We start from the raw sequence: 13,968 nt of genomic DNA, 5'->3' as shown, positions 1-13,968 counted from the left end.
TGGGTCAGAGGCACAGTTTAGTGCCTTTTTTTGTATATAATTTTGTATTATATATAACATTTTTAGTTGGATTTTGTCCTTGGTTCTCAAAGAGGACCATGACACCAAGCTCAAAGTCAAATATTTTTAGTAGATAATTTCAAACTACTTTCCTGATCAGTTGAACTGATTTACATTTCGGCCCAGAGGACGTTAGTTTGCCTATTACACTTTAACTCCTCCAGCTGTTTTCATTTTCTGTCATATTTCCCAACCCAGTGGTTATAAGGTGGGGATATGTCTTTCAGTTGGCAGGACTACTCAAGTCTGCTATACAGAATCAAAGAATTTAGAGTTGAAAGGGATGTTAAAGGTCATGGTGTGGATGCAGATGGTGAAGGTTAGACAAGGTGGCATGATATACCTCTGGTTCCACAGAACTGGTAGTGCTGGAGAGCACTTCCCTCCGGCATGAAGATACATAGTAAAATTGGATTAGCATCAGAAGGATACTTCATGAGTGTGGGATCAAATCAAAGAGAATGGGATAATTTTGGTGGAATATTACATCTGTGGTAAAGTCTGAAAAATTATCCTTCCACTATTGATTATTGTTTTTAGTATCGGCAAACCTCCCATTGCGGTCCTCCTCCCCTTGTAGAACATTCGATATCCACTGATAGATTACTTTGTCTTTTTCACTGTCCTCTTATCGCCAGATACTTAGGTCATTACAACCTTTTCCATGAAAGACAAGTCACAGTGACTACAGTCTATCTTACACTGGCTACATTTTACGTCCTTTTTGAGGGAAGTAGTCTAAGCCCTTGCCAAGGTTTCTTCTCATTTCTTATCAGCATCACATTTAAAAATAATTTCTTAGCTGGATTATTTCCTGGAAAGAATTCCTTAGGTGGCTAATCTTATTTTTTCATGTTGAACCTTTCTATGACCTCAATGTCGGTAGATTATGCCCTATTTGAATATAGCCCTTATTACAGTAAGCATTTATTGGACATAACTCATTTTCCTCATTTCCTCTCTTTTACTAGGAGGAGTAAAAGAGGTAGGTAGGTGGTACATTGGATAGGACACAACCTAGAGGCAGGAATAGCGGAGGTCAAATCTAGCCTCAAACACACACTAGTTGTGTAACCCTGAATAAGTCACTTAACTCCTGTCAGCCTCAGTTTCCTCAGTTGTAAAATGGATACAATTGTAGCACCTGCCTCCCAGGGTTGTGTAAGGATCAGATCAGTGCTTACAGAGATGCCACATAAATAAAAAAATAACCAAAGAAAAAAAGAAAGAAAGAAAGGCCCTTCTGTTTCCTTAAGATAAGTAGTAAGTTTCTGGATTTGTTGTTCAGTCGTGTCCTGCTCTGTTTTTTTGGCAGTTACTGGAGTGGTTTGCCATTTCTATCTCTAGTAAATTAAGGCAAACAGAGATTAAGTGACTTGGCCCAGGGTTACACAGCTAAGTGAGTGTCTGAGATCAGATCTGAACTCAGGTCTTCCTGACTCCAAAGCTAGCACTCTGTCTCCCTGGTGGCCATGTTTCTATATAACCATAAATACCTTCCTTTTTTTCTTCCCTACTGTATTGACCTCCGGACTCCTAACATTAGTATCTATTCTGAAGGTTTTACCTTGAATAGGTCACAGTGGATTTTGAGGGTCTCTGTGATCCCCTTTTAGAACATATTTTTACATGGGAAGGTTTAGGGAAGAAATAGGTGGTTTGTCTGGAGGGTTGCAGAGATTAGAATATTTGGTTATTGTCACAAAATGTGATAAAGAAATTGAGGAACTTGTGTTTGGAATGTAGCCACTATTCTAGGATGTAGTGGAAAGAACACTAGGTTTTACGTCAGAAGACGGGTTCAGATCCAAGTTCTGTCAATACCTGTGTGATCCAAGTAATTTAATCTATAAACTTCAGGTTCCTCCTCTGTATAATGGAGATAATAATCCCTGTACTACCTAGTTCATAAGGATGTTAGGAAATCACATGAATAATGATGTATATAAGAAACTTTGGGCATTATATATTATATAAATATTGGCTACTCTTCTTTGTTATTGTCAGTAATATAATTTATAACTTGAAAACATCCATCTCCTTTCCTTTCTTGGTATCTCTTTGCCTCCCATATGTATGCATTTGGTGTTTGGGTAAAAAGAAACAGGAAGTAAAGACTGTAAAGGATAATAATAAAACATTCCTTGATAATTGACTGCACAGTCTATGTTGGTACTTAAAAGTTTTACAAAATTCTGGTGCAACCATTAGCTGCATTAATTGAAATGAGGCCTGGATTTGAGGAATTTAAAAGTGAAAAGATTTGATAGGTTTCTCCTCATTTAAATTTCTTAATTTGGCAAAAAATGACTCTTCAAATGAGATCTGTACTGGGGAAGGGAAAAGGAAACTCAGGCATGAGATTTACACATCCAAGGAGACTTCGACAGCTATCGTTGAATCTTTGATGAGACTGGAGCAATAGTGGTGGTCTAAAAATGGATGATGTGGAAGCTGCAAAAGTGACTTGTCATCTTCCCTTTTTGTATAGGAAAAGTACCATCTCTTGCCTTTTCAGAGGTTTCGAAATGGAGATTGGTAAGGGGAAATTTGCTACCTGTATTTCTAGATCTACACTTTGGGGTCCTTAAGCACAGTAACTGGTTGAGGTGGATAAAAGTCTGGACCTGCAATGTTTCCTGATTTACCCATAGTTAGTTAGCAATGGTATATGGAGGATCTTATCTGTATTGATAGGTGCTTTAGAGCTCTTTGGAGTTATTATTAGGAAAAGAAGAAGTGGTCTCAGTTTTAGGAGTAACTTAAGAATTAAATTTAAGAATTAACACTTACAGGATTCATTCCAGTTGATATGTGCCCATATCTGCCTGTATCTGACAAGGCCAGAATGCTCCAGTTATTCTCCTATGTGAGGAATCGAAGGCATTATAGAGGTGCTTGTTTTTTCCCCACCTGAGGGATTCTACGAGTGAAATGCTAATGCAGATTCCCAAACGCATAGATCTTAAAGGAGAGAAAGGTCTTACTAACAAAGCTATTTGTAAATCTGTGTATGTATGTAGACTATAGCAAATAATATCGATTTATCTTCTTCAGAGTAAGGAAGTGAGAGCACTTAGCAATTATAAAATTTTCAAAACAAAACTCTATCTTTATTCATATAAGCAGAGTGATAGAAACCGTAATTTAATAGACCCAATAAAATCTGCCTCTGACACTGTACCCTCCTGTTTGTTTTCACTAGAACATATTAAATTAGTTGTATCCTTAATTATGTTTTCTGGGATACTCTAAAGCATCAATTATAAAAATTCAAAGATCAAGGAGTTGCATTCAGTATTCTCTGTGGTCCTATCTGTTTTAAAGGAGGCATTGTCCTGAGTAGTTGGGACTAGGCATAACTTGAGAGTGAAATAGCTGAAGTGATCATGTTTCTAGGGCATTATTAAATGTATGCTTCTTCAACAGCACCAGTGAGGTGCTGTAATGTGAGTTAAAAATCAACATTTCCTTCCAGTGATTTATTGGCCTATAAAAATCCCGCTCTATCCCACACAAATTAATTTTATAATTTGTATCTGTTGCCTGTTATTCTAGAGCTCAAATCTAAGTCTCTTTGGCATTTAAAGCTCTTTGAAAGGTATTTGGAAAGCTGGTTTGATGTATTGATAGATGAATGACTGCTCTATCATCTAAGTTAGTCAAATGCTTGCCATAGCATTGACCCTTTCCTACCTTTCCAATCTCGTACATGCTACTTCCCTCCAGTACTCTACAGTTGAGCCATACTAGGTTGCTTGCCCTTTCTCATTTCTGATAATCCATCTCCCATGTCTCCCTTGTCTATGTCTTTGCACTTGGTATGTTCCTTCATACCTGGAATATCTTGAGTCCCAACTCCCTACTTGTAAAATCATGGTTTTCCTTTAAGGCTCAGCCCACGTAATGAAGTCTTTCCTCTACCTCCCAGCTGTGTGTACCAGTCCCTCTTAGGGTTCCCACTTTCTGTTAACTCTGTATTTATTTTATAAGTTCTGATTTCTGTATGTTATCTCCCTGTTAGAATGGAAGCTTCTTTAGGGTAGGCACTACATTTTCCTTTTCTTGTTTCTTCCATTTTAAACAAAATGCCTTGCTCTTAGTAAGCACTTAATAAATGTTTGTTGATTGATTGATAAAGTAGTTCTTTGGTCCATATTTTCAGTTTATATCAAGATTTTTCTTTGCAGTCTCATCTGTCGTTTTCCTTTATCTGGATTGGGTCATTGCTTATTTGTTTTGTTATTTGTTGGGTTGGTTTTAGATTCTGCTTAGCAATTAAAGATGATCTTCATATAACTCTCCATTTTCCTTGGTAACTTGTAGGAATAACTATAAGTTAATATGGATAGTGTTGGAATTTTTGTTGTAAAGCTGTGGTCTATTTATGAACATTGATTATCTTTCTATCTAAGTACTACAGGGAACATTCACATTTATATATTAATGAGTTTTAGTATAATATTATGTATTTAGTTTGAAAGAATTTGCCTCCTGCTTTTAGGCGTCATTCCTAAGCAGCTCAATTCTTGATAAGTCAGGGGTTTCTGAAATTCCACGAACTGTGAGTAGATCAGAAGGACTTGGTGGAAAAGTCATTTCTCAGACACATTGTGGCTATGTGATACTGGATGAGTGCCTTAGCATCTCCCTAAGTATAAAAATGCAGAGAAGAGTACTTATCTGCTTTTGTAGAGTGATGAAATCACAGGTGTGTGTGTGTGTGTGTGTGTGTGTGTGTGTGTGTGTGTGTGTGTGTGTGTGTGTGTGTGTGTGTGTGTGTGTGTGTGAAATTCAATGTTAATGGATTTCTGTACATGAAACAGTGAATCTGTTTCATTATTTTTGTATATTTCAAATTTAACATAATATTTCCAGCAAAGATTTACTGGTCTATGTTCCTTTCTGAAATGTACCTATACAGTGGAAACGTGCCCTCAGTAGATGTAGAAAAAGCTTTTGACAAAGGACAATACTGTTTTGTGCTAAAAAACTGTCTACAAAGTGCAGGTAGAGGGATCTTTCTTAAAAGCATCTCTCTAAAATCAAAATAAAGCATCATATGAAGTGAGAATATACTTATCTTTTCTAGTAAAGCCAGGAGTAAGGAAAGGAGGTGCACATCCCTCACACTAGTGAGAAATTTGATATGATTCTGGAAATGTTAGCAACAGCAATAAGACAAGAGAAAAGAATTAAAGGTATGAAGAATGAGTAAAGAGGAATTAAAACAATCAATCCCTCTGTTGATGATATGACAGTCGGGGAATCGGCAGTGATATTAATTGATACAATTAGTCATTTCAGTAAAAGTGCAAGCTACAAAATAAATCCTCAAAAGTCAATAGCATTTCTATGTAATATTAACAAGACAAAACAAATAGTAATAGAAAGGCAATTCTCTTTCCAAATTCCCATAAATGGTTAGACTATCTGGGGATCAGCCTACCAAAGCTCACAGAAAACTTGTATAGATTCAAGGAGTACAAAGAAATAATGAGCAGCTTAAATAGCTGGAGGAATATTCAGTGTACATGATTAGACCGTGTCACTAAAATAAAAATGACAATACTACCAAAATTAATTTACACTTTTAAGGCTCTATCAATAAATTTACTAAGGAGATAATTTACAAAACTTGATAAAAATAATAATAAAATTCATTTAGAAAAACAAAAATATCTCGAACATTGAGGGGAATTATGTAAAAGAGGTAGAGCAGAAGGGGAAAGTAACACTTTCAGACCACAAGCTAAAAAGAATCTTCCTCAGTTTTTCTGTTGTTTACATTTATTCACTCCTTAGAGTTCTGTTGTTAGAGGTGTTTGAATAATCTCTTCAGTTGTAGCTTTTTTCTAAAAATGTTTCTAACGTTATTATTGAACAGCCATCTTTTTTCTTGTATGGTTAAGCTCAGATTTTCAGGATAGGTCACCCTGGTACTTGTTTCTTCTCCCCTCCCCTCCGCTGTTAAAATATTAGCACTACATCATCATACAGCATCTTCCAATTGCTCAGATTGGTTTTCTGGACTCTTGTGTTTCTGGTTCAAAGTTCCTTTCTGGTGATTTCATTAGGAATGCTTAAAAGTCCTCTATTCTGTTAAAGGTTTATTTTTCTCAGCTTTGACAGGTAAGTTTTTCTTGGTTATAAACCTTTCTCTTTTGTCTTTTGAATGTCATTTTCCAAGATCTTGTCTCATTTTTAGCAGAAGCTGCCAGGACTTGTATGATCCTAAGTTCCTTGGAACTTGAACTCTTTTCTTGATGTTTCAGTATTTTGCCTTTGATAGGAGCTCTATAGATATTTTTTTATGTTATCACTTTCTTGTTTATTTTTTACCTTTTCATGTTTTACTTGAGTCTTGTATTTGGAAGTCAAATTTTTTTTTATTCAACTCTGATTTTTTAATTAGGAATGCTTGAAAGCCCTCTATTCCATTCAATATCCATTTTTTCCCTCTAAGATTGTATTGAGTTTTGCTGGGTAACCGATTCTTGGTTGAAATTGTAACTCATTTAACTTCCAGTATATACCTTCTAAGACTCCCTGTTGTTTAATGTGAAGCTGTCAAATCCAGTGTAATCCTGATTGTGTAGCTCCACAATATTTAAATTGTTTCTTTTTGACTTCTTGCTGTACTTGCTCCTTGATCTGAGAGTTCTGGAATTTGCCTATGATGAGTTCTACAGATTTTTACTATGACATTCCTGGGACTTTTGCTTTTGGGGTTCCTTCCAAGAATTAATAGCTGGATTGTTTCTATCTTTACCCTCTGGTTCTAATAATTCTGGTCAATTTTCATTTTTCATTTCTTGAAGTCTAGTATCCAGGGTGGGGCCTGTAATCTCAGCTACTAGGGAGCCTGAAGATAAGGGGGATCTCTTGAGCTAGGGAGTTCTAAGTTGCAATGGACTTATGTTGACTGATCATCTAAACTAGGTTGAGCATCAGTAGAGTGAATGAGAGGCCTTCACGGTGCCCAAGAAGTTGCAAACCAACCAAGGTCAGAAATGGAGTAAGGTCCATGAGAAGCCCCTATACTTTCAGCCTGGGTAAGATAGAGGGACCCAGATTTTCAAAAGAATTAAAGCAGAATGGAAAGAAAAGAGGAAATAAAAGAAATATAGATTACAGCTCCCTTCCCCCCTTTATTTAATCATGGTTTTCATTGAGTCCAGTGATTCTTAAATCACCTTTCCTTGGCTTATTTTCCAGGTCAGTTGTTTCTGACAATTTTCAACTTTTTTAATCTTTTGATTTAGTTCTAAGATTTCAAAATTTCTTGCTCTCATAGAATCTCATTGATTTCTGCGAGGTCTGTTCTGATTTTCATAGATTCCTTTCTTGCGCACCACTTAAACTTTACTACTTTGTCTTCTTAACTACTTCTCCTAATTCTTTCCTCAAAAGATTTTTTTCCTTACTCCTTTTCCTCTAGGTTGTCAGGTTGTCCTGTGGCAAATATGTTTTTTCTTTTGAGTCTCTGCTTGCCGTGGATGTGGAATTAGATTTGTAATCATTTTTTCATACTATTTGATCTTTTTTTGTTTTAGTCATCTCTCTAGCTTTAGTTCTAAATTGGGACTTTGTGGCAGTCCCTGGGTCCCCAATCTCTGTTGGGCTTTTGGATGAGGTGTTCAATAATCTATTTCTACTCATCCTGGGATGCCCGGGTTCTTGTGTTGACCTCTATATCAGGGAGAGGGGCAGCTAGGTGGTGCAGTGGATAGAACACCAGTGCCGGAGTCAGGAGGACTTGAGTTCAAATCTCACCTCAGACACTTGACATTCACTTACTTAAACCCCAGTTGCCTCATCCTGGGTCATCTCCAGTCATCCTGATCAATATCTGGTCACTGGATTCGGATGGCTGTAGAGGAAAAGTGAGGCTGGTGACCTGCACAGCCATCCCTTACTCAAAACAAAGTCAAGTGCAAGTCATGTCATTACTTCTCTGATGGCATGGTCTTCTTCGGCAACAAAGGACGAACACACACACGCATATTAGGGAGATCAGGCCTGTATTCCCCTTCTACCCCCTGCCCTGGATCTTTGAGCTTCACAACTCTTGATTTTTGAGTCTTTGTCTGATTTCAGGATAAGAGTACTAGCTAAGTCAGAGCCATTGGAACCTGGGCTTAGTTTCAGCATGGCAGTGCCAGGATGGTTGCTAACCCTGATAATATTGAGGTTTTTTTTCTCAGTAAAGCCCTCTCTTCTCTTATTGGTCCCAAGGCAGGCTTGCAGGCTGTACATATTGTCTTAGTGCTTATACCTGTTTGTTGAGAAGAGCCCCTTTTCCTGTTGCCCAGGGCTGACTATGTATAGACCTGATATAGAAGAGTTCTTTTTTTTTTTAAAAACCAATCAAGTTTAAGTGACTTGCCCAGGGTCACACGGCCGAGTATCCCAAGGTCGAACTTGAACTTGGGTCCTGCTTACTCCAGGACTGGTGCTCTCTCCACTGCACCACTTACATTACCTTTTGTCATTTCTTTATGTATTTCTTAAGTGTTATTTGTTCTGCTGTAAACTGTAAGATTTTGCTTGAGTACCTGTGTAGGAGCTAGGTAGAGTTGCCTTTTGTTAAGGAAGTCACATTGGCTAGAATTCTCTCATACATTAGAATTACAGTAGGAAGCATTTATGTAATGAAATAAGAAATATGGTTCTCTCATAGCCGTAATTTCTGGGCTTCAGGAAACATCAACAATTATCTAGTTCCATATGAAATAAAGTAGCCTGATTTTAAATTGTTAATTTGCATAATGTTGGGGTGTGGTTTTTTTTTTTAATGGTTAGGAATTTTTCAAGCAGTTTTCAGTTAAACCTGCCATCTTGTAGCTTACAAATCCAGGATTTGAAATATTATTATTTAAGTACATTATTTAAGCAGTTTGTCCTGTGAGATCATTTTTGGCAAGAGAAGCCACTCTGTGGTAGAAAAAGTAAAATATAAGTTTATTTCTTATTTCATGACATTTATTTGTCATTTGGCTACTTTAACGTTGAATAACAGATCAAGAAACAATTTTTTACATGTTTAGTTTAGATATTTTAGTTCTTCAGATTTTTTTTATTTTTCAACATGACAGAATTTTACTAGAAATCTATTTCCTATTCTCAAGCGCTAATAGTAGAAATGTACTAGAAAAGAATAAGTCTGGAAATTTAACATTATGGGGGTTTTTATACAGCATTAGGAGTATAAGTAATTTAAATGAGCTCCACTGTTTCATAAAATTTGTATTATGTAATATGCTAGATATATCCAAACCATTCTTAGGTTTTATATAATTTAGTTTTATGAGAAATAAATTTAGGAATACAGTAAAATCACATTAACTTGTATCAATTTGAAATTAGTTGCAACAGTACTTCTAATAGTACATGCATAGATTGACTATTTCTTCTGCAATATCTTAGGTTCTTATTTGTAAATAAGAAGATAATCCAAAAACAAGAATTTAAGAAATTGAAAAATTTTTTCAATTATGGGTTCAGGATTTTTCTCTAGTAAAAGTCTTTCTATTTGAGTCATGAGAAGCAGTGCTCCCTATTGATTATCGAGATGGCCTTTAGACCAGGAAGACCTTGAACCTCCAAGTGTGCCAGGTTCACTCTCTAGGTTGCACCATCAGTTGCAAAGAAGGTGCCGACAAATATAGGTATGGTAAATTTCCTTATCCAGAGTTTCCCATACCAATAAAGGTCCAATCTCTAAATCCCCTATGGTGGTGGTATACTATATTTTGGAAAGGCAGTGAAGTATTGGAAATCATAATTAAAGGAAACTGATAAATCATTTTCCTTATCCTCACCATCTAGCTCACAGTTGAGTTCAGAGTACGTTGTAAACATTGAAGGTTCACTTATAAATATGAGCTCTTATTCTTATGTCATTTAGCCCTATTTTAATTATATTTTGTATTTTACATCTATGGATAGTACTTGAATGTGATTTTTTTAAAGACAAACATCTAAAATAAATGTTTATACTTGGTCAGTCTAGCTTTCTTCCCACTTTTGTTTTCCTAAAGTGTGTGTAAGTGTGTGTGTGTGTGTGTGTGTGTGTGTGTATTGGGTGGGGAGAGGGTGGGCAATATATACTTTGTTTGACATCTTAATATAGAAAGTGGACTAGAATTCTGATAGATTACCCCTTCTAGTCATTTGGGACTCATGGCATAAAGATCTAACCTTAGAATCAGGAAGACCTGAGTTCAAACCCAGCCTTTAACATGTACTGCCTATTTGACCCATGGCAAGTCCTTTAAAGTCTCAATGTCCCAGGCAGCTCTTTAAGATTAAAAGTTGTAAAGTAGGTGCTGATCTAAGATGGTAGAGGGAGTTTCCTCCTGGGAGTGTCCTTCCCTCTCCCTCTCCCCCCAATAAAATGATAGGTCCATTAAAAGACAAAAGAGCAAAAACCTTCTGAAGTAGATTGAATTGTTAAAAGTTGTCCTGTGGAGACTTGTCTGGTTTCAGCAGGATATGTTCTCCCTTATTTAAAAAACAGCAACATACATTGTTTCACAGATAACACATTGGAGGCACTGGGGGTTTCAGTCTCCAGCCTCTAACAGGTTCACTCTTGATCTGGTCGAATAGTCTCCTCAAATTATTGCTGGGAGAACCAGCTCCTACAAGCTTTCCCTAATCACCCTTCCCGAAGTGGAGTCAATCAAGACAGGCACAGCTCATGCACTCCTCTGAATCCCCTTAAGCCTCATTGAGGGATAATTGAGGTGGATACATATTCCTCAACGGGTTCCCCATGGTTTTTCCCCTCTCACTGACCAATGCCTACTTGCTTTATAGGGCATCTTGCCAACATTAAGCTTACAGGTTAACTTTAGCAGTATTGGGATTCTGCACAAGTGTAGTAAATGTTGCATTATATCACTCCTTATCTCACGACGCAACCTCAGTAGGACTGTCAATCACTTGTGATTATGGGAATTACTATGTAGGATCCTTATTATCAAACACCTGAACATTGCCATGGCCATGGATCCTGAGAAATTAAAACTCTAAAAGAATAACTAAATCACCCCTACCTACATACATAAACTTTTTTTTTTTTTAATTGGCCTTTTCTGGGGAAGTAGAGGCACAGAAAGTGGGCAGTATCGAGTCATTTTAGAGTGTTCTGAACCTGTTTTGTTGTAGTTACGCCAAGAAGGAATCTGATCTTAATGGTGCCCAGATTAAACTTAGAGAATATGAGACTTCATTGAATTCCAAAGAGGCTGCCTTGGCTACAGCACTGGGTGACAAGAAGAGCCTGGAGGATGACTTGGAGGAGCTGAGGGACCAGATTGTGCAGGTAAGAGAAAGAAAAAAGAGGTCCTCCATTCTGGACATGACAGTAAGTTAACTGTCCTCTCTTGTTAATTCTCTGTAGTCTGCCCTTGGCACAGAGTTGGATTTTTTTAAAAAAAGTTTTAAGGTTATTAACTAAGAAAAATAGAGCTAACTTATAAATAGTTATTCCTGGACTGAACATCCAGTTTATGGATTAAGTAGTTTTTTTTCCTTCTCATCTTTCCCCTAAGGTGACCCTGTGATACAATGGGAAGAGCCTGGGATTTAGAGTCAGAGGACCTGAGTTCAAATCCTAACTTTGCCACTGTATGACCTTGGGCAAGTTACTTAATCTTTTTGGGTGTTATTTTTCTTATCTGTAAAATGTGGGGGTTCAATTATAAGAGCGTATAATGTCGCTTCCAGCTCTAATTCTATGACTCTAAGACTCCACAGGTGCTAACTCCATTTTTATCCCTTCTTATCTTTTTTATCCATTCCTCCCTGTCTCCCTCTCCTGGCTTCTCTTACTTCCTAAAGATTCTAGCAAAAATCCTACATTTCTGCAAGAAGCCTTTTCTGCCTGCCCCCTAAGCTTGTCTCCAAGTTATTGTGCCTATATCTTGTGGATACATTGCTTTGTTTTGGGTTTTTTGTGCATGTTCTCTCCCCCATTAGACTGTAGGTTCCTTAAGAGCAGGGACTGTTCTCTGACTATCTTTGTATATGCAACTCTTAGCACAATGGCTGGCACAAAGTAAATGGTTAATAAATGCTTGTTGACTTGATTGCTTTTCAAAAAGTAAAGTAAATGGAGACATAATTGTGCTGCTCTGGTAAAAGGAAAAGGATAAAATAATTGACCAAAATTAAAAACTTGAATTTCTAGTTCAGTTAAAAAAAATTCTGTTCAGAAAATATTTCTTAAACTCCTTCTATGTGCCAAGACACTTTTGAATACTTACCCGTATTCAAGAGATGAATGAAATACTGTGTCTGCCTTAATAAAGCTTACAGTCAAAAGGAGGATGGATTTTATTTCTCTCTTCCTTCTCATTCTCCATTAGCAGAAAGTAAGAATTCACTTGATGTTGCATTTTGCGTTTATGATTGAACTTGGTATCATTAGAGTGGGCATGTAAATATTTAGTTCATAAGACCACCCACATTATAACAAATATATAATTATGGTATTTAAAATTTAGTCACTTTGATCTGATTCACAGATAGCTTCAGATTTTCTTACCATAGACTGTGATATGACTATTATGTATTATGTATTCTTTTTTCCATATGTATTTATTGCCATTAATCATATTTATGTTTTCTAGCTGGAAGCTTCCTTAGCGGCTACCAAGAATCAGTTAGCAGATGAAACCTTACTCAAAGTGGACCTTGAGAACCATTGTCAAAGCCTTACCGAAGATCTGGAGTTTCGCAAAAATATGTATGAGGAGGTAAAAAAATGAACTTAAACCTTTTAAGTCAAAACAAAAAAAAGCTCTTATAGTTATTGACATTTTAAATTATGTTTACTTATATTAGTGACTCATGTGAAAAAGGGTGATGTAGATGAATTGCTCAAGACCATTGCTGCTGACCACACAAACAAGGAACTGAAATTACTGTAATCAAGAATGTGGTCTTATTCATACACTCTGTTATCAAAAACAGCTTGTCGCTGGTGGTTTCTTTTACTTAAAATGATGGCTATTCACAGTTTTTTGTTTGCTTTGACCAAGGGTTTTAGAGATCCCAATGTTGGCTTTAATAGTTAATTTTAGTGTTTTTCTTAATAGCTAAAAAGTGGTTAATGCATACCAGGCATCGGTTAGGCATGAGAATGCTAACATGTTCAATTTCACATTGCTTTGGTGTCTAATGTTCTCATGGAGGGAGATGAGTTGTTGCCTTTTCTCTTTTCCTAGGAAATCAATGAAACAAGAAGAAAGCATGAAACACGCTTGGTAGAAGTGGATTCTGGGCGCCAGCTTGAGTATGAGTACAAGTTGGCTCAAGCGCTCCGTGAGATGAGAGAGCAGCACAATGAACGTGTCAAGTTGTACAAAGAGGAGTTGGAGCAAAGTTACCATGCCAAAGTGAGAAATTCTTTGCAAATTTTTTTCTTGAGGTAGACTTGTGATTTCATTCATACAAGGAACTTCTGATGAGGAGCTTACGTAGGTCACCCCTTGTTCAGCAACTTAAAGGCAAAGAGAGTTGCCTGAGGACACTGCAAGGTTACATAACCAGTCTGTCAGAGACAGCACTTGAACTCAGGTTTTCTTTGAGGCTGGCTCTCTATCCACTCCTCCGTGATGCCTTTCCCTTTTTAAAAATATTTGTTTAAAAAGTTTCCAATCACTCGACAGGATACAGCCTAAAGTCATTGCCAGAATTTTTTTAATAGCCCTAAGTTTTACATTTCTGAAATGAATCACAAATTTGAATTGGTAGAGAAATGATTCCTCTTTTATGCAGTTTCAGATTTTCCTAGTGTTATATAAGTCAAACAGTTTGGGGAATCCCCAAAAGAATCAAATTTTTTTTCAGACTATATCCCCTGTCTTGTCATGATGCAGTGGATAGAGCGCTAGA

At 36.8% G+C, this 13,968-nt stretch overlaps 1 protein-coding gene across 2 annotated transcripts in view; it reads left to right on the top strand.

Moving 5' to 3' along the window:
* The window catches only part of LMNB1 (lamin B1), a 72,414-nt gene that overhangs the window by 12,130 nt on the left and 46,316 nt on the right, over nt 1-13,968 (top strand). Inside the window, exons 1-4 of one of the 2 annotated variants that reach the window (XM_072597214.1) lie at nt 11,305-11,392; nt 11,622-11,697; nt 12,702-12,827; nt 13,299-13,469. In XM_072597214.1, coding sequence (XP_072453315.1) covers nt 11,638-11,697; nt 12,702-12,827; nt 13,299-13,469 — 357 coding nt within the window. In that variant the 5' untranslated portion in view covers nt 11,305-11,392; nt 11,622-11,637. Of the gene's footprint in view, nt 1-11,235; nt 11,393-11,621; nt 11,698-12,701; nt 12,828-13,298; nt 13,470-13,968 lie in introns of those variants that run through there. The other variant, XM_072597213.1, reaches the window with a different exon arrangement.

Source organism: Notamacropus eugenii, chromosome 3, assembly GCF_028372415.1.
Source record: "Notamacropus eugenii isolate mMacEug1 chromosome 3, mMacEug1.pri_v2, whole genome shotgun sequence".
Taxonomy (NCBI): Eukaryota; Metazoa; Chordata; class Mammalia; order Diprotodontia; family Macropodidae; genus Notamacropus; species Notamacropus eugenii.
The sequence above is the reverse complement of the archived record's forward strand: the minus strand, read 5'-3'. Positions and strand labels throughout refer to the sequence as shown.